At 47.6% G+C, this 27877-nt stretch overlaps 1 protein-coding gene and 1 long non-coding RNA gene across 10 annotated transcripts in view; one reads left to right on the forward strand and one right to left on the reverse strand.

Annotated features, from left to right (window-relative positions):
• GRIA3 (glutamate ionotropic receptor AMPA type subunit 3) overlaps positions 1–24020 on the forward strand; it is a 153990-nt gene extending 129970 nt beyond the window's left edge. For 3 of the 7 annotated variants that reach the window (XM_064463289.1, XM_064463292.1, XM_064463293.1), the window contains 4 exons: positions 2513–2760; positions 20260–20374; positions 22583–22830; positions 23426–24020. In XM_064463289.1, coding sequence (XP_064319359.1) covers positions 2513–2760; positions 20260–20374; positions 22583–22828 — 609 coding nt within the window. In that variant the 3' untranslated portion in view covers positions 22829–22830; positions 23426–24020. Of the gene's footprint in view, positions 1–2512; positions 2761–3319; positions 3435–9179; positions 9265–20259; positions 20375–22582; positions 22831–23425 lie in introns of those variants that run through there. The other 4 variants (XR_010374833.1, XM_064463290.1, XM_064463291.1 and 1 more) reach the window with 4 other exon arrangements.
• LOC135315377 (uncharacterized) lies at positions 9209–26392 on the reverse strand. 3 transcript variants are annotated; one of them, XR_010374835.1, is made up of 3 exons: positions 24295–26392; positions 12176–16738; positions 9209–9298 (listed from the first exon to the last, which is right to left on the reverse strand). It is a non-coding gene; the product is annotated as an uncharacterized LOC135315377 (long non-coding RNA). The 3 variants fall into 3 exon arrangements; XR_010374834.1 differs by having other exon boundaries at positions 9229–9298; positions 9887–16738; XR_010374836.1 differs by lacking the exon at positions 9209–9298 and having other exon boundaries at positions 9320–13139; positions 16544–16738; positions 24295–26391.
• Between the last annotated feature and the right edge of the window lie 1485 nt (positions 26393–27877).

Genomic DNA, 27877 nt, shown 5'->3' on the forward strand with positions numbered 1-27877 from the left:
GGAAACAAGAAAAAGCATACGTAGTGCATGCAGAATTTTTGAAGGCTAATCACTTTAGCTTGCTGAGATACATAAAGAGAAAGAGTAAAGCTGTGTTTTTACCTCCTTTTTGTCCCTTAGATGCCCATTTGCAAATATAAATGGGCAGGTGCATTTCTATTATTTATGTTAAAAGAAGATGAAGGTCATAAGGACAAGCACCTTGGAACTAGGACAGGCCAGAAGTGCCACTGCTCACGCAGCCTCTGTGTCGGCCAGCCAGGCTGCTGCCTTTCTGCTGAGGGAGCTGCGCGGGAAGAGCAGGCGGGTGGGCCGCGGCGTGCTCTGCCTGAGCTGCTCGCTCCGCCGCTTGCGCAGGTGCGCACCGCTGCCACGCAGGCTCTGCTGCCGCAGGGCACGAGGGCGGTAGCAGCTGCTGAGCCGGTGACAGCCACCGCCTCCAGTAGCCCTGGGGTCCCCGTGGCCCCGCCAGCGGGTGCCTGGGAGCAGCGCTCTGCCCTGGGCAGCTCCCAGTGGCAAAGGAGGTGTGAAAATGCCCACGTGCATCAAGGAGGTTGTTGGAAAAGTGGGAGACCCAGGTCAGCGTGCTTGGAGGGGGCACGTTTTAGCTGCTGGCCCGTGGGTGCCTGACCGAGAGCCCCAGTGAGATGTCTCTCCTTGGGCAGGACCCACGGTCCCGCTGTCAGCTGGGGCTCGAGCTGCCCCTGTCCAAACCCGACTGAGGCTGGCAGAGGCAGCGCCGCGCGGTGCCGGCGCAGGGCAGCAAGCGCACGCTCCCTGCCAGAAGCTGGGCCGCCACGCTTCCCCCGCGGCTTCAGAGCCACCCTCCTCATCTCAGGCTACTCAGTGTTTGCTGCTGCAGGGGGAAGCCAGGAAAATCCCCTGATTTTTTACACTTTGAAGTGTGTAAGGACCATTTCAGACCCCGTTTATATCCCCCTTCCTCCCACCGTTCTTCACACCTGGTGCTGGAGAAATGAAGCCATACAGCCTGTCTTTAGCCAAGAAATGCTCTCAGCTGAAATCCCTCTCGCTTGCTTTCTGCACCCCACACCCAGCCAGCTCCTAACAAAGCTGCACTGTATTGTCGTCTCTCTAATTTCCTGTTATCGACTGGGCTGATTTTAATCGGTTTGCATTTTCGGTTGGTTTTCAGCTCATCAGGAAGGATAACTAAAATAAAATCTTGCCCTCTGTGTTCCTCTCCATCCGTCGTAGCGACACTAGCTGAACGTGTTAATCTGAAGAATGGTGGTGAAGGCAGGGCTTAATCCCTGTGAAATGTTTGGAGGCTGGTTGTTAAGCTTAACATTGTTCAAAACACATCAAATTGCCCTGAGTGAGGAGGAAGCATGTCTCAGTCATCAAGCTGATGGACATTAACAGTCTACTGCCACAAGTTTCTTAAATTTGAACTAGATTTAGCTACTGCCTGCCTGTTCTGGAAGGAGAGCTGCGGAGAGGAAACTGGCAAGGAGTAGGAGGCATAAATTTGAGATACCCACAGCTTGGACTGAAAGCCTTATATAAATCCTTTTGAGTTCTAGACTTTAGAGAAATATGGCTGGCATTACTGCCTTCTGTCGACCAAGCAGGAAAGTTTAACCGGTAGTCCAGGATACGAAGGCTTAAGAGTCTGGAGGTGGCTTTGAGATCTGAGGGTGGTTTAAATGTAACTGGTGGGGAAGAGGGAGAAGGGGAAATAACACATCTCTCCACATTTCCAGGTTTACAAAACCTGTATGCTGAGCTGGAGGCTGTTAGGATTGGCTCAGTCTCAAAACGAGGAAATCCGCGAAAAAAAAAATTATATATATACACATGACATGCAAGCAGTTGACCAGCAATATTTTCAGCTTATTGCTGATATTTGTGTTTGCTGTCTTGTAGGAAAATGTGAAACTGAATTTTGAAAGTTCTACTATTGATTCATAAAGGATTTTGTAATTACACTTTATACCCTTCGTATGAGCATCACTATTAGAAGCCACTAGAGCTGTCCTGGCCTCCTGTATCATAGAGCTGCCATTACCACCCTGAAAAGTGGACTCTGGCCTTGCTGGGGACTTGTAATAAGCAAATGTCGGTGCTTCCTAGCTGCGAGCTAGCACAAAAGGCAATGCTGAGGATTTGTGCGAAGAGGAGAGGCTTCTTTTGCATCCGTTAGCCGTGATGGATGAGCTGGGATTTAACATCCTCCCTCTGGTTCAGCAGCAGCGCAGCATGCAGGCGGATAAACCCACCGCGGAGCAGGAGCCGAGGCGCGGGGACGGGCCCGCACCCTTACTAGAATAAATGCCAGAGAAATGTTTCCCCCTCCCCAGCCATTTTATGGTTTGGTCATTGTTTAGGGGGCAATGTGTCTCCCTCTGAGCTACCTTGGCTTTTTTATTTGTTAGCCTTAATCTGTGATAGGGTGTTAATTATACCTCTAAGCCAACTAAGCCCGAGGAGCTCAGTCTGGTGCCCTTGCCAACACGGCTCTTCATTTCCCTCCTTTTGTCTCTCCCAGAGGTCAAAAATAGCCGTCTACGAGAAAATGTGGTCGTACATGAAGTCGGCCGAGCCCTCAGTGTTCACCAAAACGACGGCGGATGGGGTGGCGAGGGTGCGGAAGTCGAAGGGGAAGTTTGCCTTCCTGCTGGAGTCGACGATGAACGAGTACATCGAGCAGCGCAAGCCCTGCGACACCATGAAAGTTGGCGGCAACCTGGATTCCAAGGGCTATGGTGTAGCAACCCCCAAAGGCTCAGCATTAAGGTGGGTGGAATAATATAACAATATCCATGTTGTTATAGTATTCCACCTACCCTGATGTATTGTGTTGTCATTTTCTTTCTTGTGGATTTTGAGGTAACTTTAAAGTTTAAAATCTTCAATATTCCATGGAGTTAAATAAGACGGTAAATTATGGTTTCGTTTATTTAATGCATCCATTTTTTTAGTGTTCTCTTCGTGTTGTCCTTTCCGATTGTTTGTTGCTGTTTTAATTTTACAGTTCAATGGCTTTTTCAATTTAAATGGTAAAAGCCGAGTTAACCTGCCATATGTGACGAATGTTAACTGCATGATGTGGTGTTCTTGTTACTTTTTTTCTCAAAGACGATTTCCCCATCCCGCACACTTCAGTTTTGAGCAAATGTTATCCTCCATGCCACCTTCCAATATTTAACCCTGTATTTGCTGTACAGACATTTTGATAGCTCCACGTTCTGTGAAATTTTAGCCAATTTGTCCTCTTGTGCTCCTTTTTTTATACGTTACGATTTCCTAAGCATTTGTGCATTTTTTCTTACGAGTTATGTTTTATCGTTTCAAGAAATGCTGTTAACCTGGCAGTATTAAAACTGAATGAGCAAGGCCTCTTGGACAAATTGAAAAACAAATGGTGGTACGACAAAGGAGAGTGCGGCAGCGGGGGAGGTGACTCCAAGGTCAGCCTCAATGTCACCACAATCGGGTACCTTAGCAAAGAGTAATCGGCAAGGCTGTTATTTTACCTCTCAAGGAAAAAAAAAAAAAGGAACACAGATTAAAACCATTTGAATAATTCTGGTGGGGGAAAAAAAAGCCATTTGCTTGCCCAGTAGCTCTTGCAAAGAAATGGTCTTATTTAATATTGTCAACAGGCTTGGTCAAGCTTGGAAACCTTATTTAACTAACAGATAGAAAGTCCAGTATTGGTGGGGCCTATGCAGAGCAAATCAGGACTTGTATCTGTACAAGGAACCAGTGATCACATCTGGCTGCTCTATTAACCCCTGAGGACAAGGCTTCTGTCCTTCTCCGTGATTTAGCTGTGATGCAGAGTGGTTTGCGAGAGGCTTTTTTCACCAGGATCAGCTGAGCCAGCACAGACCTGGAGGCGAGAAGGCTCCCTTCTACTTTGCTTTTGGGGAGGGGTCAAGCAAACCAGTACCGGCACGCGCTGCTTTGCTGGCCTGAACTGGTGCCACCAGAGCCCCTGGGAGGAAGCCTGGTCTCTGGAGAGGAGCTGCTTGGGTGGGTCTGTAGCTCAAGGAGGGAAAGGGTGGCTGCTGGTCTAATCGCAGCGTGGGGTCAAGAGACAGAGTTAGCGACGATGATAGCAAAGACAATGTTACGCAGAGATGGTATCGCCTGTTAATGGTAAAACAATAGCAATAACGGTAATGTGTTAAGGAGCTAGAGCTTGCAATAGGCGACGCTGAAACGAAATATGTTGCTTGCAGCAGGGAAGTGTATTGATGCACTGAACGGGAAATGGAAAGGAAAGACGTCTTGGTAGTTTTGCCTAGAATATTCAAATGTGACCTTTTGTACGCCACTGACCGGTCTTATGCCCACACCTGTGCATCTGTGTTTGCTGTGCTTTTGATACAGATGTGGGAAACCTGTCACTGCTTCTGCTGAGCCGAGGCTTGCCCCAGTCTTTCAGGCAGCCTGTACAATAGCAAGACGCTCTAAGTTGCTTTAAGTAGCTCGTGTATTACAAAAGATGACTAGTGTGCTTTCATACTGCCAACCTTACCCTGTAAACTGGCAGTTTCTGCAGTCTTTAACCTGGTGAGGAGAAGCTGTAGCTAGAGTAGGCTGGGTACTATTGGTCACCTGGTGTACGGGAATTACCAAGAAAATGAATTTAAAATACACTGTTATACTGAAACGTACTCAGATTAATTTTCATAGTGACACTCTCCTACACATAGTAAAACCAGTTCCTTAGGGAACAATAACTCCTAATGTCTCTTATAAAAATGCTTCAGCTTTGGTCCAAAATCAATAATAACAGTATTTTCAGTAAACTGCAGTTTCGGACAATTACTGCAAATTACTGCTTCATTCTATTCATAAGAGTTGCTTACAGTTGGCTACGTAGGAAATTGCTCAGCTACTCACCTCTGATGTTAGCAAAAGCCACTGTGTAATCATAAAGGAAGAAAAAGCTCTCGAATGCAGGTTTGCTCAATAACTGGGGGTCCGCAGCACTCGGCAGCAGCCTGGAGACGAGCGTGAGCTTTTTTATGCTTTTTAGCTCTGCTGCTCATCCTTCACACAACACTTTTATATAACGCTATACTTGCCAGTATACTAAATGTTTAATATCCTCCTGGGATCCAGCACCGCATTGTCTAATGCTGCCTCCATGAAAGAAAACTCTTTGTACAAACCAGCTTCAATGAACTTCATTGCTTCAAGTTCATTGAATTAAACCCAGCCAACTAATGCCTACAGCCCTAAGGAAACTAAAGAGGATTTTTTCAATGGTCATAATTAGGGCAGCGCCATCCTTTTATCTTTGCTTGTGCTGAAAGACGTTTTACAAAGAGCAATACCATCCGTTAGCAAGCCCTTGGCCCAGGTAGGTGCATGGTAAGGGAATGGAGCGAGGTGTGCGGTGATACCACGGGTAGGTATCCAGTGAAGAGGGAAGGGGAGCAAACACGGTGACACGTGTTTTGCTGTTTTAATCCGTAAATCACAAAGCGCTGTCTTCCCACAGTTTGTCATAACATGCTGTGATGAAGGACTACTTGTTTGTTTGAGTTGCAGATGCCGGCTCTCAGGGGCACGGCTCAGCCCGCAGAAGTCCCCAGGGAGGAGAACGTGGGTCGGAGAAGACCTCCCGCAGAAGCCTAAGCTAGGGGAGGCAGGGAAGGGGTTAGTTGTTGTTTCGAGAGATGTTGTAAATCAAAGGACTTTTTTGTTACGAAGTGGCTTTTCTTTTGAGGTAGCGTTTTGTAGGCACCGAGCGCTGCAGGCTGCGATGCCGCAGTGTTGCAGCAGACAGGCAGATGCCTTCCCGGCAGCGCACACCCCCATCGTCAGCCGCTAACGCCGAGCTCAGGCTGTGCCCCAGCCCCACGGGAGCCCCGCTGCCCTCTCGGGAAGGCGAGCACCAGTGCTGCGCTCTGGGCGCCTCAGCCCTGACAGCCTCGCTGGCTTCTCTCTCCTCTCTCCGTCCTCCCACTAGAAGCCTGAGTTGCCCTTGTCATCTCATCCCATCGCTCCAGTTAATTGTTTGTATGAACACGGCTTCGTTTATGGAGTATTTCAGAGGAGTCACTTAAAAACTGATCTTTTTTTCCCTTAAAGGAGGTGGTAGCTGGGGGGAATCGGAGAGGACAGGGTGGTGAAGGTGCCTCAGGTGGCGATGCAGACCCCGCACCCCATCACACAGGGCGCATGGAGACCATTACTCACTCGGGGCAGTGCTCTCTACCGGCTAAGCTGACAGACCCCCCTCTCTTAGCTTCGCCAGTAGAGACCGAGGCTTGGGAAATCGCTGCCCCGAGTTTGTAATCAGCCGCTTCCTACCTACTTCCAACGAGTTGTGTGTAGCTGTGAGTTGTTGCAGACTGATGGTGCCAGTTTCCTAAGCTGAATTCCTCTGTGCAATCTGATATTCTAGCTTGCGCTGAAAGCCAGAGGTAAGTATGCAGCCTGTTCGCGTGTGCCAGTGCCCATCGTTGTACTGCAGAGGACCCAGTCACCCAGAAAATGCCCTCCCGTGCTCATCCTCCCTGCGATTTAGCATGCGGTTCGCCTGTGCTTGGAGACGAATGATTCTGAGTTGTGAGTTCACCTCTTGTTATCGTATCTTCATTGCCATTGGAAGATTAAACAGTGACTTCAAATTTCACAAGGATTTTGAGTCTTACAGCAGGAAAAAGAAAAGGTATTTAATTCACTCTCTGCAAGTATTTTAATCTATTCGGTTACACAGACTGTAAGGTTAGTCCTGTGAGCATCCCATGCTCCTGGGGTCCCCTTGTAATTTAAGACTAAAGAGATTGTGCTGTTTTAATGAGATTCTTTTAAAGGCCTCAGCTGACCGACGTCTCATTTTCAGTGCTACCAGTACCTGCCAGCGCTGGTGTGGAGCAGAGGGGCCAGTCTGCCCTGCAGTATCTTGGCTGTTGCTACTGCCCTGGCGAAGGGAGTTACCCCACTTCAGTAGTGGGTCTTATTTAAGAAGTCCGAAGGGGAACGTGCTCCATCCATATGTAATATGTCTGTGATGCGTGTCAATACGTGTGGGCTGACTTGGCTGGTGCAGACATTCTGGTACATGCATCAAAATTTGTTCTCTTCGCTCTCCTAAATGAGCGTGAATTTAGTTTCATCCGTTGGAGTCATGGCAAAATTATACCGTCTTCAAATTCTCTTATACATGTGAGCTGAGTTCTCAATCGTGAGAGAACGCAAAGTAACGGTTATATTAAAAAAACATATTCCAGGAAATGCATTACAGTGTATTACGAGTTTGGAAACTAATTATTTTGTTTATTATACAATCCTCTCATCTCAGAGCTGAGTGATGGCTGAATAGGAATTTAACAAGAACTAGACAAAAGGGGATGCAGACGGTGGTAGCAGGCTGCGTGACTTAAGTGAAACTAATTATTCAGTTGCATAGGAACAATTTTCTGCTAAGATAAATTTCTATAGTTCCGCTGTTGATACATTTCTTGTATTCTTATACCTTCACGGTACCATTTAATGACAACCAACACAGAAGAAGATTGTTTGAATGCAGCATCTCACCAACTTCACATGCCAAGATTCCTTGCTAATTATTTGACTTAATTTCTTTAATATATTCTTTTTTTAGGCTGATACCTCTTTTGGAGAACATCTGTGAAATGCCATGCGATGTAATACTGCTTCATTTTTCAGCTGGTTCTTTTTAATCGTAGGATTACTTTTCCGGCGTGCTAGTTGAGTTCTGCCTCAGAGCCACGCTCCATAAAGCGTCACAGTCCCAAGCCCCCAGTTCCGAAGGCTGAGCCGTGAGTGTGGCCATTAGCAGATGGGATTTGTTCCCCCATTTCTCTGTGCTATTTTGCCTTGATACATTTTCAGCACAGCCGTTAACATTTGCGGCGTGATTTTTTTAAGTGGTATATTTTTAGAAGAAATCTGTTATGCATTATTTTAGATGATACCTGACATCTAAAGAGCACCATTGCCAAACGTGTTGTGCTTTAAAGAGAACATTTGGCTATCTTAAAAAGATGCAGCACAATTTATTTGAGCAATTTGTTTGAAATTATGTTCATCAGCGTGAATTTACTTGCCACCCATTCTATAGGCCTGGGTTATGAGCTGGAAAAAGATAAAATGGCTGATCAGAGCCAGTGATACTAGCACAGTAGCACAGCTAATTCATGCTCAGAGCTAGGAAAGTAATATGAAATTATTGTATTGTGCAAATTAGTGACAAAGCAAAATAATGCTTTAAAAGGAAGACATCAGAATATTTGTTTAATTGACAGCTATTACTTTATAGCATATTAGGAAATAACACTGTGTCTGTTTGCTGCCAATAATGAAGTCTTAATGCTCTAGGAGTTCATTGGAGCATCTCGCTTAGAGCATTGCCAAGAAGGGCAGAGAGCCTGCTCTGGTTTGCAGAAATGTCTGTGCTGTTGTCCAGATTGTTTGAGGGTATTTTCCTGGCAATGTAACACGGAGACTCAGAACGAGAGTCCGGGACGAGCAGGTTGCCCAGGCTGGGGAGGAGCTGGTGAAGTCAGGGCTGACATCTGAGAGCTGGGAACCGTTTTGTTTTGCCTGTATAACCTTTAGCATTGTGGGGACTAGCTGTGCTGCCTTGACAAAGCTGGACCTGAGTGTGCAAGGAAACGTGCTTGTGCAGTGTTAACCACGGCAGAGCTGGGCCTCGTGCAGTGACACAATGTCCTGCCTTTTTGGCCGCAAGAAATCTTAGAGAACGACTTGTGACTCATGCGCTCATTTTGATAATACCTGTAGTGCTTAACAGTTGATTTCCATAAATTGATTGCATGAGTCATTTATCCTGCATTGTAAGCATCAGTATGGGAAAAGCCACGGCAGAGTTCCTTGGGACTGGGAAAGGAAAAAAGGAGAACCAGCAGCTCGAAGCAGGGTTCCCAGCAGCAGGAGCAGGGACCCTCCTTTGAACGTCTCCCTGGGGGTCTGGGCTTGGCTGTTTCCTCTTTAATGGTAACTTCTGTCACTTTAACATACCAATGGAAAAGGAAATGCCTTTCTTCCTCTTCAGAGTAACTCTAATGTTTCAGCATTGAGCTCAGTGGATGCAGGCACTTGTGCTGCTCTGGTGGATTGCTCGGCGCTCGCTGGCACTGTAGCACGGGTTGGACACCTCTAGCTTTATACAAACGACATAGCTGTTCTCTGAATGTCTTGTGTAGCCTTTGGACTAAGCAGCACCTACCTGCAGCCTGCTGAGGAGCCCGAGGGCGGGAGTCGCAGAAGAAGCCGTCCCAAGAGGAAAATAAATCATAGAAGACGGGGGGAAAGATGGATGTGTCTAGAGGCAAGAGAAAGAGAAGGTGAGGGGATAGCCTGCACGCAAGGTAAGTTGAGTCTCTTGCTCATCTCCATCCAGGTTAGAAAGGATCCAGGCGATGACAGGGAAGATCCACTTGCTGTTTCAGATGTTGTAGGTTTCAGTGTGGCATTAAGCATCTGCCCTCCCTCATTCTGCCTCCTTGTTCAGGTAGCTCTTCCTCCCGCCCCCTCCCCACAGCTGTACCTCAAGTCTCGGGCACTGCTGTAAATGAACTACAATGACTTGTTATAGCTTTCATTTCCTAATCCAATAGGCATGTATTATTGCATTAGCACTTGGCATCTCTATTAAATTATGATCCTGTTAGTACAGAGTTTAATTTGTTTGAGCTACATTTATGAAACATATAAAAATACTTTCCTAGAGACAGTTGCTGCTGCCAAACACAGGCTGCAAACTGTGCAAAGAGTGGAGGAACTTGCAGTCTCAGCTGGTAACACATCTGGCTCCATGCAGGTGTAGTCAAACTGTGCATAGGTGTTACAATGGCATCCACGTAGCAGCAAATACAACATCAGTTAAAACACCCGAATTTAAAATGCATACCTGGTTACGGCAGGGGAAAACCCCACAGATTCCACAAGGATATGGTTGTTGCTCCAACCTGCCTTTAAAAAAAAAAGGCAAGAAGCCTTGAACTGACCAAAAGAACACTATTTATGGAAAAACACAGTAATGAAGACTAGAACAAAGTTCTGTTACGGAGAACTATTGCAGCTACTAAATGCTCAGCAGTAACCAAAAAAACCCCATCCCCTGATGGGCAGGCAGCCGGTGTGCCTGTGCAGCGGTCCCTAATGCCCTTTGAGCAGAAGCATCCTCGCAAGCTGACACCCCATGCCAGTACGGCAGGAGAAGCCTCCGCCTGTCTCCATCTCCCACAGCAGCTGGCCCTGTTGCTGGCAATATCACAGCAAAATCAATTTTTAAAAACTGCTTTGTGTGCTAGCTCATAGATAAGATTTTTGTCACCCCATGGCACTGTTCAGTAGCAAGAGGCACAAAAGAGGCAAAACGTGCAGTGACCTCCTGAAGGAGGGTCCCGGCCCAGCTGTCGGCGGTGGCCACGGATGCGCTCACGGCCAGCGCTGGCAGCCGGGGAGCTGCAGTCCCGGGGCGCTGCTCCCCGGCACCCGGGGCCTTGTGCCTTGAGCAACGGGAACTGCTTCTGGCTCTGCCATTGAGGAAAAACGACGTCCTTCTGCTGGGGGATTTATTGCTGCGCCTGATGCCTCTGCGCACTATCCCAGCCATCAACATGCAGTGTATTTCTTAGGTGGCTGGGGGATATATGGGGCTTAAGGAGCCAAGTTTTAATCTTCTAATTTTGAAAGCTCTTTGTCTTTTCAAACTAGATGGCTTTTGCTTTTATGCCTTCCTCTGCCCGCCCATAAACCATTTCAGTCCCTCAAATGTTAAATCTTTTAGATGTGCAACTGCTGGTAACACAGGGCAGGGAAAAAATGGTACAGGTCTGAAACAGTAGCAAAGAGTAACCAAGCGTTCATTCCTTACGGAAGAAATGCCTGGTGCTTTTTCCATGAATATTAAATGTTCAGTGTGAAATACCGAAGATGACTTCTTGAGCCAGAAGGTAACAAATTGGAATAATGAGTGACCATATGTTTTTATGCCGATATTTTCAGGGCTTTGTTTGGTCCTGCTTGAAGTACCAGGTAACTCTAGCCATGAAACAATGATAACGGGTTTTAATAATGAGCCCATTGCCACCCAAAATCTTCCCCATCCCTCATGCATGGGTGCGTAGCGAAACATGGAGTTGTGGCACAGAGACATTGCTAAATCGGTAAATTATGACAGGCAGATAGATCTGATCTCGGAAAGAGCAGAGCACTGGCACAATGCATTCACTCACAGGTTTTGTATCTAGTCAGAAGTTATTTCAGTAACAAGATCTGACAAAAAGTCCATTCAATAGTTACAGATCAGGCTGGGATTTATAGAGCTTGGGGGAATAAAGTGCCTTATTTGATTTAGATGGGTCTTTAACCTCAAGCAATGCCCTCTAGAGAATAATGCTGGATTTGGTATCTCTTCCTGGATTGTTTCTATCTTTATATTTTAACGATTCCAAGATGGTTGTTAGTGAGATTTTTATGGTATCCTGTCAAATTAAGCAGAGTGCCTGGGCTTGATTTCTGCATTTGTCAGTGCCCTGTGCTGCCGTGCGCCCGCAGGGGCCGGCTCGGTGATGTGTGCCTTTGAGGGGTTTCTCTGCGGTGCTGGATGCTTGGGGCTGACATCTCGGCACAAAGCAATGGTGCAGTCGTCCGGGGCCGTTCTCTCTGCCCCCTTCAGATATTTACCTCTCAGAGCATGGTAAAGGTGACACTTCCCACATGCCTGCAACAAGCTTCACACTCTGCTTCCCCTGAAGGTAGTGGGGATTTGCCAGTGATTCCTACAGGAACAATTAATTCAGTGTTCTCAGTAGTTTTACCCTAGAGGATTTTAGGAAGCGTTTTGAATTAAGAACGTGCTTGTTTCTTTGCGCCTTTGTCCACTTGCCTTTCCTCTGACACTATGAGGTGGATTTTACAAACCCAAACATCTGATGTCTAAACTCTTTGATGTGCCAACGTTGTTGGTTGGGTTGTGCTATTGTCAGCAAGCCCACAGATGCTCCAGCCAGCAAGGACAGCTTTGGTCATTAGAAACAAGAGAAAAACAGTCAGAAGAAACAAGAGAAAAATTCCTGCTGCGGAAGTGAGAGTGGTCTAAATATGTCAGATTCCAAAATTAAAGGGATTAGGTAAAAATAACAGGAATAAAAAGTAAAACAAGTCAAAAAAACTGACTTTATAATGTACTAACCAAGACCTGGTACCACCATGGACTTAAGCCTCCTTCACGTCACTGGGATTTAGATGGGAGGGGTGAAGAGCCCTTTGCAGGGATGCAGCTCTTGGTCTGACTGCGCAGCCCGGCGAGGATCGCAGGTGGACTCGGAGGGCGGACGTCACGCTTCATTAATCTTGCCATCTTCAGAGGGCTGGATTTGCCAGAAACCTCCTGTGGCTTTTTGTTGCTCTCATCCCACAAATCAGCAATAAACCTGGCCTAGCCAGATATTAGACCAGATTTACAGCTGCTCTGTGCCCCTGCTGTGTGACACAGCCGGAGCCCAGGAGTGCCTTTGGTGCTGTGATTTTGCCTCCCCTGACGTACCCAAACAGCCAGTGCCAGGGTACATTAAAACACAAACAGCTTTGCCGTAAATACCGCATCCCTAGTGATGTGTGCCTGCATTTCTCCAACCAGAGTCATTTGGCATCTGATGTTGTACTGAGGCAAAAAAAATGAAAAGGGTTATGTTAGTGGCCACGTGGGACTTCACATTGTGGCAGAGGTAGATTTAAGCACATCGGGAGCTCGTGTCTTCAGCCTTCTAGCCAGACCTGCTTGCAATGGCCAGGGCTCTTGTTAACCATGTTCACTGTATGTTTGGAGCCAGCGTCCATCTGCCTTCTGAGAAGGATCCCCATTGCCACTGGCCTTAAATTTCTTTGTTTCATCACTGAGTGAACTCTGCCCCTGGGTGAGATGGCACACATCCCTCCCCGGTGCCACTGGGGATGCAGATGTCCTGCCTGCGTAGCACTGCAGAAGCCACTGAGCCCTCCTGCGTGGGGACTGCTCAAAAGAGCAGTGGAGCTGCGGTGGTTGGAGCTCTTGCCTGGTGGTTGGCATCCTCCTGAGCCAGCCGAGCATCCCTCCCCAGGCTGAGGTGCTGATCAGCTCTTCTGCAGCTTGTTTTCTGCTATCCTGAGCCTCAGCCCTGGACAAGAGTGGAGAAAGGATGTTTTAGAGACCAGAGAGAAGCTCCAACTGCTGATGTTCTTCTGGTCTTCATTCAAGCTCATGGGTGATTTCTTCATCCTCTACCCCCAGAAAAACTACATGTGGACTCTCAAGGTGCTGCAAGCAACAGTGCTGAGAAAATGCCACACTGCACCCTGTACGCCAAATATTCTACGGAACATCAGAAAACGGCTGATGATGGGCGAAGGAACACCTGCAGTTTGTAGTCTGTAAGACCCAGGTGGCGAAAGGTCCTAGGTCAGCCCTCGGGCCGCCCCATTGCCTGGGAGATTCAGTGCGACCCATGCGCCGTGCGCAACTCCCGAGGAAGCCCGTTAATTAGTGCTCCGAAGAGCCTTTACTTGTTGCACATTTTCTTTGCAGCTCCCCTTTCTGAAAGATTGCGTATAAAAATTCTAAATTAATTCTGAGCAATGGTTCATCTGGTTTGAGAGAACAGTGTGCTGTCTGTCGCGTTCATTTGCTCTCCTTGGCAATGATCATTTTTGGGTATAACATTTATAGTACATCCATTAGAGCATAGAATGGGATGTGAATTATCCAAAGCTGTTCCAATCACCACTTAAATCTTTATTGATTGCAAGTAATAAACATAACTACAGTGTTGCCGAGACTTTATGCCACTCAAATACCGGTTACACACAGCTGACAAAAGTCTGTGGATTATTCGGTGAGATTTTTCAAGTCCCAGAGTGCCTTTTGCTCCTAAATCTCACCTGTAGCGGTCACTGGCTCGTCTCTGTATCGCCTGCTGTGACTTGTGAGGACCAGCCCAAACACTGGGCCACAGAGCTACTAGCGACAGTACATCCCATCACTCATTCCTTGAAAATGGCCCTTTCCTGGCAAGATCGGGATGTTCTTTTCATAAATCAACAGCACTTTTCCAAGAAGCTGCTCAGACTTTTCTGCGCAGTCTAGCTTTGTTCAGGGAAAGGTCCCGTTTGCAACACCAGCACGTAAATGTGATGGCCAGTAATTGGAATCAGGTTGCCAAAAGAGCAACCTGGCCAGCTTTTGCAGTTGTATGTGGGACTTCAGCCTGCTGGGTCTCTTTCTGAAGCCAGTAGAAGCTAGAGTGATGGCACTAGATAAAAATATCTGATTTCAGGTTATCTATTTTATATAGGTGCAGATGAAATGATGAAAATGAACCTAAAAGGTCATTAATCAAATTAAAACCTGTCGTGATTTATAAATTGAGAGGGGCAGAAGTTATACCTTCTCATATTTAGGACTGATAAAGAACTATGATGATTAATTTACTTTTCTTCTACTTCAAACTCATTCTGGCCAGAAAGAAATACCATAATGCCACCGTTTTTCTCAATTGGGATAAAAATTGCTGCAACTAACCTGAAACTGGTGCTGTGGTGAGAGGAGGCAGGGCAAGTAGTCCCTCGGGCAGGGTGAGGCTGTCGCAAAGAGAAGAAGAGAGAGCAGATGGGCCCTGCGTCATCATGTTCCTTCTTTAATGGTGTAGGTGGAAAAATATAATAATGAAATAGAAATGTAATAGATGCTCTACGAAGAGCATATAGCAGCTCTTGCTTCTGAGGGACAATCTCACGCGCCAGCGTGGGGAACATGCTCAGCCTGGAAGCGATGCTGTATTTTATGCAAGATCACCTTCATGACAAAGTGCTGTAGTGATTCCTGAGTTTGGAGGGAGACATGGCCAGGATTTTTAAGCCAAACCCAAAGTTTGGGAACCAGATTCAGGGGTGAGATTTTAATGAGTGAGGGCACATAGTTTTTAAAAAAACAGTTCAATCCATCAGCATCATCCTGTCACCTGGAGCCACCAGCACCACGGGGTGCAGCAGGACTTTTGGGGCTGGTATCCTGAGCCAAGAGGGGCTGAAATGCAGCAGGGAGGAGGCCCCAGGGCCACAAGGCAAAGGGAAGAGGAGGTTCCCTTTGAGATAGTGCCATGTTGCATTTAGAAAAAGACCGCACTGCTTGATTTCTGGCAGTAACTGATGGCTGAAGAGGGGAAGGTAATGCTTCCAGCACCCGAGCAAGGGCTTCTAACTGGGGAGCAGAGAAACCAAACTGCTGAAACACTGATAAAACCCACCTCTGTCCCAGGCGTAAAATCTTGTTTGCAGCAGACTCTGATAAAATGAAGCCTGTGAGAATAGATGGGCAGTGCTCTTCTTAACATCGCGCCTCTCTTAAATAAATCAACCGTAGCAAACGGCTTAATTTGCCATTGGGGGAAATACTACTAAGTGTGAGGCACCTGGTACCAGTTCTCTAGACTCAAGTCTTCCTGTCATTTGTAGATGTCAGCAAAAAAAATCTTAGCAGGGTTCGGTAAAGCTGCCCAACAGATCCAGCCTTACATAGTTAAGCCTGGATCAGCCAAACCTACTACAGCTGGAGGAAAACACAAGCAAACAAACAAAAAAAATCTTTCCATTATGGTGAGGAAGAAAAACACTGCAAGCTTCTGCCCAAGAATACGATCTTGCAACCTCCAAAGCACTGACATCCCAATCCTAATTGCCTCAGCTTGTTTTCTTGGGCATACCAAGTGCAACAGAGAGCACGAGGTCTGAAACCTCTGAACATTTTACTTTGATAAAAGCAACCAAAATACTAGAGAGCTGGGCTGGAAACCACACGGGGGGAGATGAAAAAGAATCCTGTCATAAATTAAAGGCAGAGGAAAAACAGCTGCAACCACCCGGGAAAGGGCCAAGGACCTCATAGGATATCCTGTGCAGCCCAACAACAGCAACCTAATTAAAAAAGCAGCTGGAAAGCACAAAATTATCCCAGGAAAAAGATGAGGAGATGGAAGTCTTTTGAGAGAGAGACCCAGCAACTGGGCAAGTGATCCTCTGAGCCATTTCTGCGGCAGCACAGCTGGCTGGGGAGGCGGGTGGGTGGCTGGGACACGGCCTTCCAGTGGGACCCGGGCGAGTCGTTTAGTCTCTCTGCTCCTCTGCCTCTAAGGCATTTAAAAATATCCCCCCTCAAACAAACAGAGCAAGGGCAAGCTATGAAAAAATCCTCTTCCAACAGCTCTCGCTCCCATAAGAGCCCTACGCTTCCCTCTTTACTAGCAAACGGAGCACTTGGTAGCCTCCGACCTGCCGGCGTGGGCAGGGCGCGGGCGCTGCCTTCCTCGGGACGGGCTGAGTTCTAGGCCGAGGTGCCGTACGGAGGATTCGCAGTCAACGTGCACTGCTGAGTGCTCGGCCAGAGAAATACCACGATCCAGACATGCCCTTCCGCACCTCCATCAGGATCTTGGCCAAAGCCATGCCTGACTCTGACTGTTAAATTGAGCAAGGCTAGACAGCTACTCAGAGAGGAGCAATCGGAAAATGTACCAGCAGCCAGGCTCACTTTTCAGTGTATTTACCTAACTCAGGAATCTGGGAGCCGAGTCGTCCATCTCGCACCAGCTCACATTGCATCCCCGTGGCTGAAGCACTGGACCAGGGGCTGCAGAGGCGTCACGCCTTCTCCCACCATCAGGTTGCTCAAATCCCGCTGCGCGGGGAAGCAGCTTGCACATTAAGAGGTCTCGGGATTAATTTCCTGGAAGCAGACAAAATTGTTCCTTAGGACTTTGATCAAACAAGCTGCATTTCATGCTTCATCTGTGAAGCACAAATTAGTGCCTTTTCTACCACATTGAGAGGGCTTCTTTGCTCAGGTACACGCTGTTCGTCCCAGTGCCTCGGCCAGCAGAATAGGGGAGCCAAGGGAGGCCAGGCGCTCGCTCAGGCAAACCTGCCGGTTGTCTGCATGCTGGGGGGATGGGACGGGCTAAGGCAGGGGAGGACAAGCACCAGCTACTTGCTTCAGACCTTCCTAGAGGTCTTTTCCAACCTTCATGATTCTATGATGCTATGTCAGACTTTCCTCCCCCAGCCCCTCCTTGCACGACCTGCCCATCTCGTACCAGCCGCCGCAGTCAGCCCCCTGGCCAGGCAGGGTGACTTACAGCCCCCCGGCACAGGAGCACCCCGGCGCGGTGACGGCTCTGCCGGCAAAGGCTCGGCGGGCCTGAAGCATGCAGCAGCTCCTCGGCGCTTGTCTGCCCATCCCGCTCTGCTCCTCGTGCTGGGACAGGCGGATGGAGCAAATCACCTCTTTCCTACCCGGGCTGAGGTACTGCAGTACCTCACCTGACAAATAGGGCTGTGACAAACTATAGTGAAAACCCCAGTTTAGGCAAATTCCCATCTGTTTAGTTAAGATAATTTTAGTTTACTACTTTTTTCTTTTTTTTTTTGGCAGTTGCGTATGCGCAATTAACTGCAATCTTGGCTTTAAAAAAAAAAATAAAGCACCCTAATTAGCATGTTAAGCCTCCTCATTTCCCAATACTGTATCATGTTGTGAAAGCTAATCTATAATGTATTGGATGTTATGCAAATTCTCTGTACTCCATATGGGGTTTATAAAGGCATGCAAATTAAAAATAGTGTTTGGAATAGGACTGGGGGGAGGGAAAATTTGCACAATAAAATATGCGGATAGGAGAAAAGGTGTTTATAACCTTCTCCCTATTATTTGTGTATTCTCAGCTGCACAATGCTTTTCAAAGCGGAGAGATGTATTGCATAAAATCTCTCCAAGTTGGATAGTTTTTAAATGAAATTTAAAACGAGAGCACTGTTCTCTTAGCAATAATCCACACCACTCTTTCTGCTGGGGCTTGTAAGGGGTAGATAGAGGTACTCAGCTTTCACTGACTTGCATTGCAATCATGTATGGCTTCTTGTAGCGTATTTTCCCAGGTGTCACCAGGGGGTCTCGTCACGACACAGCTGCCCAGGAGGGTCCATGGGGGTGGCTTGTCCAGGACCTGGCCGGTCCCTGTCGGCATAAACCAACAGGGCAGCTGCATTACCTGCGGCACCCAGGGTGTTCGCAGTGTGTGTGGAGCCTGCTTTGATCCCACTGATATTTTATATCCCTACCTATGCGTGGATGCAAACGTAGCTGTGATACAGCTGGCTTTTTACGATGCCACCGGCTGCTGGTGGAGGGGCTCCGTGCCTGCTGCCAGAGCCAAGCCAGGAAGACGGTCTGTCTCGTGCGGCTTGTCACCGTCGCCCGTCGGCTGTGTCCGGCTGACTGCATACAGCTTCCCTGATTGATACTTAATTAGATTACAGCTGCTGCTTAAAAATAGCCATTTTACAAAAATAAAATCTTGGCTGGTGTCAAACCGAGCCCTGTGCAGACCGGGAGGAGTGGTGCTGCCTCTGCTTGGCCAGCCGGGAAGCTCTGCCGGCACAGGCAGTGCTGGCATCGCTGCCTCTGGGGACCAGTGGTTCTCCCCACTTGGATGGCTTTTCCCTGCTTTTGCCCTCCCTGCTGGCCTCGGTAATGCCACTCTGGGTCACGGTGGTGCCACCTGGGGGGCACTCAGCACCAGAGCTCTTGACCATGCTCATTTTTCTCATGGTACCCAAGACCTGCCTGGGCTCGGCCAAGCGCAGTCTGTCCCCCCTCTCTGTCGGCTGCCGCCCCCCAGGGTGCACCTCGTACCCGCTCTCCTCCCGAAGGGTACGTAGCGCCTCCAAGGGCAGCACTTTTCAGCATCAGCTGCTGACAGGTCTCACGGCCATCTCGGAGGCAGGTTCTGGGCAAGTGAGGGAATGGGGCTTTTCTTCACCAGGTGTTTCTTCCAGTACGTACCTGCCCCAGGCACGGCAGGGCTCAGCCGCTCCTGCTGCTGGAGGGCTGTGAGCCCTCCCACCCTGTGGACATTTCCATAAATGCCGCCATGTAATTAAGCTTGTAATTAAGGTGTTTTGTATAGGTTGTGCTGCTTTTTCTCCTGTGTCCTTTCTGCTCTGCAGAGAGTTACGTGCTTTAGGTAGGACTGGGAGAGAGGCAGGGAGCCGCAAGGGTGAGAAGTGTGGCTGGTGCCGGGGCAGACAGGGGCTGAGCTCCTGTGTCTCTGCTCACCGCAGGCATGGATGGACCCAGAGCAGGGCATGTTGCAGGGCAGCCGTGCGTGTGTCTGCCTGCTGTTATCCCATGCAAAGTGGCACAGCATCATCGAGGATAACTAAGGACCCATCGCTTTCCTCCCCACCAGCTGCCCTGCACGGCCATGGAGCGGGGATCAAAGCTGTTCAAGCGGGAGCGGGAACTGAAGCTGTGCAGGGAGCCTGTCTCATGAAAACAGGCAGGAAAAACCCCAAGACATCACACAAGGAGGAAATGGAAATGACAAAAACCCAACTGAGGGCTCCTCAGGCGTTGCTTTCCTGCAGGGAAGGGATGAGTGAGCTCAGGTTCCCCAGGCATGCAGGCTCCTAGCAGCACCACAGTCAGCAGCTCCCTTCATCCTGCCGGCACTTCCCACCCCGGGCACTTCGAGCCGGCGTTTCCGTGTTCACGAATTCGTTTCATAAAGGTCTGCATTTGCTTATTTTCTGCTGCAGCTCCCTGGACCGGCGGAGCTCGGGATGCAGCAGCTCCGGGGGAGAGCAGCCGCCTGCGCGGTGCCTCCGAGCACGGCCCCTGCAGCGGCAACTGCGGGAGCTGGAGAAACGACGGCTGGCGGGGAAACAGCCGTGGCGGCTGGCAGAAACTCCCTCCATGACACCCACCCTGGGGTTTTTTTGCTTGGCAGACATGCGTGCACGCACACACACCCCCACCCCGGGTGTGGGGGGCTGCCTGGGGGCCTGGAGCCGCAAATGCTGTTTTACCGTAAGGACCCGCAATTGCTCGCTTGTGGGGCTTGCTGTCTGTTAGTGCAATTCGAGGGGTCCTGCTAGATCAAACCCACCGTAATCTGTAAAGCTACTGCGAACGCCTGTGATTGTACCAAACTGGGAAATTGGCCTTGCTTTGTTTCTACTACCTTCATTTAACAGTGAGTGCCGATTACTCAAAGCGATATGGGCAGGACCTGGTAATATAGAGTTGCTCTAGCGTTAACTTAAGGGGATGATCCAGTTGCCTGCAGTGTAAATACTTTGTGGCCAGGAACCCTGCTTTATCGCTTTGTATAGTTTTAAAGTAGTTTAAAGATTGAATAACATAAAATAACATAATATAATGTTATTTATGTTATTTCCCACGTGAAGAACTCCTGTAAACCTTGCAGTATTGAAACTCAGTGAACAAGGCATCTTAGACAAGCTGAAAAACAAATGGTGGTACGATAAGGGTGAATGTGGAGCCAAGGACTCCGGAAGTAAGGTCAGTCGCTGAAGGTCTTTTTGTACTGATTAGCAATCACGTTTTGACCCGCTGTTTGTTTATACAAAGAATGACTTTCAAAAGTTGATATTTACATTTTGAAGGTTGAAAGAAAAAGAACAGAAAAAAAATAATTAAGTCTCTGAACGTGACAGCGTTTTTCTTGTATGCAGTAACAGACTGTAGTTGTATGTTTTACTATTTGAGTATTTCGCTAGAAAAACATGGAAAGAGAAGCCCCCAAAGCCTCCCAAGCTGGTATCTTCCTTTAAATGTGCACGTTTCAGCACAGTCAATGCGTATTATTCAGGCCAGCAGCTTTTCTTATTTCTAGTTCTATTGAAAAAACACATTTTTCTTCCAAAATCGTGGCTTAGATTCTCTACATGTCAGTTTGGGAAACAATCACATGCTTGCTAAGGGTGGACAATTTCAGGACAGACCCATGATAAGGAAAAAAATTACTCCCTTCCTGCCCTATTTCCCAATTCAGCTTGAAATTGGCTTGATTAAAAAAAAAAAAAATCTAGAAATAATATTGGTAACTCATTACACAAATATTGTATATTCTTTTTTGTTCTGCTTTGAACCATTTTGCTGCTGTGCTGCCCTGTCCCACACCAGCCGTGCTGCAGGGCCAGCCTCGGCAGCTCCTCGGGCAGGGCCGCTGAGGAGCCCAGAGGAGATCCCACCCCTGAGGTGACAGGTGCCTCAACCTGGTGGCTGCACCCTTAAATTACAGGAAACACTTATTTACACCATTCAGTTCAAAGAAAACACAGAGGATATATTTTTTTTAATGCTTACAGAGCCATTGAGGAGAAAAACACTGTAGAAGTGCTGGGCTTGTTGGAGTAAAGGACATTTTCAAAGGCACCAAGAGGAGGAGAAATCCAGCTCCAGCGGCAATCGGTCGCAGTCGAGTGCCTAACTCCCCTGGTGCCTTTGGAAGTGCTCTCTATAATCATTCAAACAGAAAACTGTAATTTGGAAGCACCCTCTCAGTGTCGGAGGACAATTTCAAGTTCCATCAAAGCCAACAATAAAAATGCATATTTTTCAGCTGGGCTGGAAGTTGCTTAGGGCACAAGCCTGTAGCAGTGGTGTGAGATAAATTTAGGATCCTGGGACATCTCAATGCACATCAGCTGCAGAAGGAAACCGCAATTGCAGAGAGGTGTAAATGAGGAATACCTTCAGTTTAAATGGCAGGCCGTTTGCTACAACTGCATCTAGCCAAACTGCCAGCGAAACACGCAGGCACTTACAAGGTAGAGCATATTTTATTCTGCCTATATGCGAGTTTTGCCGTCCCTGGAGCTACTCGTAAAGCGAGCTCTGTCAGCAAGTGTCTTCCCTGGGCACAGCCCCTTGCTGCAGGTCGCTCTGGCATCTGCCCGTCCCGCTGGGCTGGCGCGGCGTGGCAGCCAGCATCGAGTCCTGCACGCAGCCAGCCGGCCCGCGCAGCAGCAAAAGGGTTGCAGCTCATTTTAATCTGATTACAGAATCCTGTCTTTAAAAATGCAAGCCTTCCCGCCCCCCCCCCCATCTGACATGTATTGAAGGAAGGTAAACCCTGGCCAGCTTTTTTGTGTTACAATGACTGGTTTTATTCAGTAACTCTCACTCAGTCACCGAAGGTGCTAGTTTAGCTTAGGGCTCTGCTGCTTGACCTTAAAGTAACTGACCCGTCTTCCTACGGTGTTATTTTTTCCTAACTGCTGGAAGAAGGTAGATAAGTTTAGCAGCATCTCAATGATTTTATCTACATTCACCAAAACCAAGCGTGTAGTGGTCTGGGTTTTTCTTCTTCTAGTTTTATAATGGCCTTCTGTAAAACCTGCTGTGTTACGCAGCCACTGCTTTCCCTGTCAGAGCTTTCCCGAGGCACCTCTGCCGCCAGAGATGCTCGGCCTAGACAGGTTTGCTCTGGGACGCCGAAGGCCTGGGGAAGTCAGTGACCAAAAACAAATCTCATCACCTTGGAGTCGGCCAGGGTTTCGCCCGCCAAAGGGTGGGAGACAGAGCAGTCACTGCTGCGCAGCCCCGGGCTGCCGGGGCCGGGGGGGACAGCACTGATCCGCGAGCGGGACTCTAAATGCCGTGAGTGTAGCTATTCCAGCTAGGACTAAGTGCAAAGTAGCCTGTTTGTCTGTCTGTCTGTCTGCTCCTCACAGCAAAACTAACGGCGTGGCTCGTTTCTCTTAGGACAAGACGAGCGCTCTGAGCCTGAGCAATGTTGCCGGGGTTTTCTATATCCTTGTCGGAGGCCTCGGGCTGGCCATGATGGTGGCGCTGATCGAGTTCTGCTACAAGTCTCGGGCCGAGTCTAAGCGAATGAAACTCAACAAGAACACGCAGAACTTCAAACCTGCACCTGCCACCAACACCCAGAATTACGCTACGTACAGAGAAGGCTACAACGTGTACGGCACAGAAAGTGTGAAAATCTAGGGGTACGGCTACAGGCCGGGAACTAAAACCCTCTGGGTTTTCTTTTTTTGTTTGTTTGTTTTAAGCTCTGCGTGATATTTTGTTGTGTGCATCAGCAAACTGCTGCAAACGGGCTTTTGAAACATCGCCTGGTGGCAGTCTCAGAGTATAAGTGATTTAAATTTCTTCCCTGAACAGAAGTAAGCTTGCGACTGTCCTGTTACAAACAGTGATAGCTGGCTTCATGCTGAAGTGAGTAACTCCTCTCTCCAGCGTTGTGCTAGTTCAGTACATATAAAAGTATTGTGTTAATTGTTTTAAAAATTCCTGTAATCAGAATTTGCATCTCTCTTGCTAGTGACCTCTTCCCTTTTATTTTTTAAGCTATAATCAGGGCAGGTAAGTGCTTTTAGGAAGTCTCAGAAAATCTACAATAGAACAAAAAAGTCTGCTCTAGAAATCATGCTTTCTAAAGCATGAAAAGTAGAGTTGAATTGCTGACAAATGACCCTGGTTAGCCTGGTTAGCCCATCGCCCACAGACTCTGCCTCTCCCCAGGCTGAGCTCTCCTGCCCCTCGCTGCTGGGCAGTGATAAAATCTTTCTGGTTTTATTACAGATCCTCACCCTGACAGCACGCAAGAGGAGAAGCAGCAGAGAATGTGGCTACTTCACGGATTCGGACCACCTGAGCCAGTCGTACTCTCTCCGAGGTGTCAGGCATGACACGCATTGATGATGGTGCAATGTACTTTTAATAGGAAAAACTGGTATTTTTTCCTTCAGTGCCTTATGGAAGACTCTGAGACTCACAACAATGCAAACCATCACCGAAATATTCTTGCTTTGCTTGAAAGAAGTAAAAGTAAAAAGAAAAGAAGAGGGAAAAAAAGAAGAGAAGAGAGAAGAGAAGAGAAGAGAAGAGAGAAGAAAAAAGAAAAGAAAAAAGAAAAAAGAAAAGAAAAGAAAAGAAAAGAAAAGAAAAGAAAAGAAAAGAAAAGAAAAGAAAAGAAAAGAAAAGAAAAGAAAAGAAAAGAAAAGAAAAGAAAAGAAAAGAAAAGAAAAGAAAAGAAAAGAAAAGAAAAGAAAAGAAAAGAAAAGAAAAGAAAAGAAAAGAAAAGAGAAAAGAGGCAAAAGAGAAAAAGAAAATAGAAAAAGAACGGAGAAAAAGAAAGGAGAAAATAAAAGAAAAAGGAAAAGAGAAAAAGAAAAAAGAGAAGGAAAGGACTGGTAACAAGATATTAGTATGTGAAAAAAAAATTATTGTAAAAAAATCAGTGCAACAAAAGCCATTCTTTGATACCACTGCACAGTAAATGAACTTGTGTCCTGAAAGCAAACCGCAGCCGGTTTCATCAGCCACCCCAATTGTATCAAATTATGAAACTCCTCCTGACACAAAGCCTCAGAAATCTGCTGCGTGCAAACACAGACTGGCTTGTCACTGCTTGTATGAGCTGATGTCAAGATGTTTCAGTATTTACTTACCAGTGGTGTGATTTTTTTTTTTCCCCCAAGCCACTTGGCACTCTCCAGCTAATTTGAGCAATTCTGTATAGCAGTAAAAGGTGTAACACCTGAAGAAGAGAATCTGTGCATTAAAACCAGTTAAGGCCAATGACTGTGAGTCTGTAAATCCAAAAGAAAGTAATTTGTGGAACTGCATGTCTTGCTTCCAGATCAGTAAATTAATTTCTTGACAAGGTAGCTAAAGTGCGGGCAGAAAATATTGCGTTCCTTTTTTCTTTTTTTTTTTTTTTCTATCATCAGGCATACCTACAGGTGCTTTATTAAAACCACATTGGGTGGCTTTTAAAAAAAAAAGAAGCTACTTGCTGTTTAGGTTCAGACCATATATATCTCTTTTCTTGCTGTGCATTTGCATTTTAATTCACTGTTTAATATCAAGCGATGAAGCAAGAGAAGCGCAGGTTAGTTTTTCCCAGGCCTGCTTCCGCTTCGCCCCAGTTCTTTCACAGCCGGCACTGTGCTCAGCTAACGCTTCTCGGGAACCGTCACTGTAAAACAGAAGTAAGGGAAGAGGATAGTAACTCAAATTAGAGCTGCAGTTCCAGAGTAATATTAAGCGATCTAACATGACTCCTGCTAGTACTGTTATATTATATCAGCTCCTGCCAACTCTCGTTTCACGGCTACCGGCGAGGGGGTGCTCCTGTCCTGGCCCCCTCCGGAAAGAGGACGCCGCGCTCCAGCCGACACTGCTACAGGTAGGGGCTCACTATTACTCACATCCAGCGTCTTAGACAGCAGCAGTGTTTCAGCCTTGAACCTCTGCCTGGAAACTACTTAACTTCATCTTTAAAAAAAAAAAAAAGCAAAAGACAAAAAAAAAAACAACCAACCAACCTTTAAACATATTGTCAGTCACATGGGAAATGCTCGATGGAATATCTGCATACTAATTACCTCTAATCGACAATATGTATTTTCTGTAGTTTACTATAGAGTTTTATTTCATCAGTAACATACAATGAAAAAGAAACTCATTTAAACCAGTCTGACCCTTAGGCGTTTAGTTTGCTGATGATAGATCTGAACTTTTAATAGGAGTTTAAAAAAAAAAAAAAGAAAAAGATCATATGGGGAAAGCCTTGTTAAAAATAAGTAATTCCAACAAAATGTAATATAAAATCATTTTAAAAGCTCATAGGAGAATAATTTATTGTTCGAGTTTTTAACACGATACTGACAAAAAATCGTTGGTTTGTTTTCATTTTCTTTTCATGCAACTGTGATTTTTTTTTTCAACTTCTGAACGCGATCACATCCCCAGCAAGGGCGAGCTAAAGCTGCGCGGCTATGAGTTGTATTTAAAACAAACATTTTTCTTAAAAGCTGTATAAAAGATGTATGTTTAGCAAATCAATTTTTAAGAGTGGAGGCTTCACACCAGTGAAGGGAGTTTGGTAAATGGTTCGATATTTTTTAAACTTGCATGTAAAGCTAAAACAAAACGTGTTGAGTGCTTACCAATTCCGGCTACCAACTTCAAGCTATCGGAAGTTCGGCAGTAGTCTCACAATGAGTTGTTTCGGTGTATTTTTTTCATTTGTTTTGCTTTGGGGGATTTTGGGGTTCTTTACTTTTTCTTTTTCTGTTTTTTTTTTTCTCTTTTTTTTTCTTTTTTTTTTTTGTAATTTAAGTTCCTATTTTTGGTCGTTGAAACTGCACTTCAGTGAGCAGAAAAATTGCCAAGCAAACTAATGGCTGTAAAAGCATAAACTGCATGTGTGGGCATCAATTACTGAGCCTCATTTTAATGAGGTGTTGTACAAAGAGTTTTAATACATTTTGTAAATAAAACTGTAAAGAAAAAAAAAATAAAGAGCTCGTTGATCTTTTCACTGGAGGAGAGAGCGTCCCTACCTGCTGATGCCAGGCCAGCCTCTCTCTCTATCTGGGATGCCCCACGGGCCGCGCGGTGCCTCGGGCCCCGGAGGTGCCACCGATGCTGCGCCCACAACGCTGAACCAAGGATGCTGCTGGGAAATACATATTTCTGGTCTGGTGCCCTGCAAACAAACTAATTTTTTTTTTACCTGATGAGTGAAACTGGTGGATTTTGGCCGGGTCCAAAGGGCACCCTGCGGGAAGGGGCAGGGGAGAGCCCCCAGGGCTGTGTCTGGGGCGGGAGGTGCTACGCCAAGCCCCCAGGGTGGGCAGCAGTGGGAGCAAATAAAGGCCTCAAATGTTGACTGTACAGATTTATTTTCCTTCAGTTCCCACATTTTCAGCAATGCTGTTAAAAAGAACTTCACTCACCCAGCGCTGCAGCTAATCCCGTCTCTACTGAGCTCACCTCAGCCACAGCTTGGTTTTTCCAAGCCACCACAAACTATGAACCAAGGGAAGTAATCCTGATGCTAAAGAGCCGGTGTGCTCTCAAATCACACCCTGGCAGGGGCGGCCCCTCCGGGGGTTCCCCTGGCCCACCCGGCCTCGTGGTCCCCATCAGAAACCAGCTCCCGCTGGGTGACGCTCCCTTGCGAGCGCCCGGTGCCTGCTGGGGGCTGAGCTGGAGCAGCGCGAGGCTTTACTCGGATGGCTGCGGAGGTAAGGATCACCTCCTGAAAAAGAAAAATCCAACCGTGAAGGTCCTAGGCAGGCAGCGCTGCTGCAGAGTGGGTGGGCTGGTACCTGCTTGCCAAAGAGCACCCTGAAGCTCAACCAGACGAGATGCGTGGGTGGCCCCTGCAGCGGTGCCTCTGGGTCCAGGGAAAAACGTGCGTGGGGTGCCCGGTGTTGTGTCCCAGCCACGGGGCTGCTGGGCTCGGCCCCGCTCCCTGCGGAGCTGCCGCCAGCCGCGGGTGCCTGTACGTGAGCACAGCGGTGGGACACAGGTGCTGAGCCCACGTGTGTATCTTCAGCCACAGCAAAATAAGTTCAGGAATAAGCAAGGGCTAAGTAAGAGCGATGAACAGCAATTATTTGACCCTAAACCACCCTACAAGGCTGAAGGCTTCAGGTTGTTTTGGGGACGAGACGAGCACCGTGCTCGGCACTGCTGGGCTCTGTGCGGGGCCAGCCCTTCCCGCAGGGGCAGCGGGACCCGTGCCTCCCTCACCCTGGCCTTGGGGAGACCACGCTGAAATGAGCCTATTTGAATGTACAGCGCACACGATGAATGCAGGGAGACGTGAAAAACAAAAAAATACTGTTCTGGCCTTTAGCCTGCATTTCATGCTCGCCATCCAGGCCAACACGGGTGGGTTGCAGTTTTCCAGAGCGCGGCCTTGACGCGATGCTCCCTTCCCCATGTGCCTGCCCAAATGTGCCACTGCGAGCAGGGCTTCATTTACCGCTTACCGAGCTGCGAGCATGCGAGCGAAGTGGCAGGGCCAGCCCGACAGCCAGCCCTGGCCCCGTGTCGGCAGCCGGTGCGCTCCTGTCCCGCCGAGGGTCACACCGAGCACCACAGCCTAGCAAAACGGGTGTTGAGGTTTGCCGATAAACACGCATCAGGCTGACCAAGGCAATTACGGCTGGGGCAAAGCACCCAGCAAACTGGGAGATCCTGGCCAGCTGGGACGGGACAGGGTGGGGGACAGCC

This window comes from Phalacrocorax carbo, chromosome 11 (assembly GCF_963921805.1).
Source record: "Phalacrocorax carbo chromosome 11, bPhaCar2.1, whole genome shotgun sequence".
Lineage (NCBI taxonomy): Eukaryota > Metazoa > Chordata > Aves > Suliformes > Phalacrocoracidae > Phalacrocorax > Phalacrocorax carbo.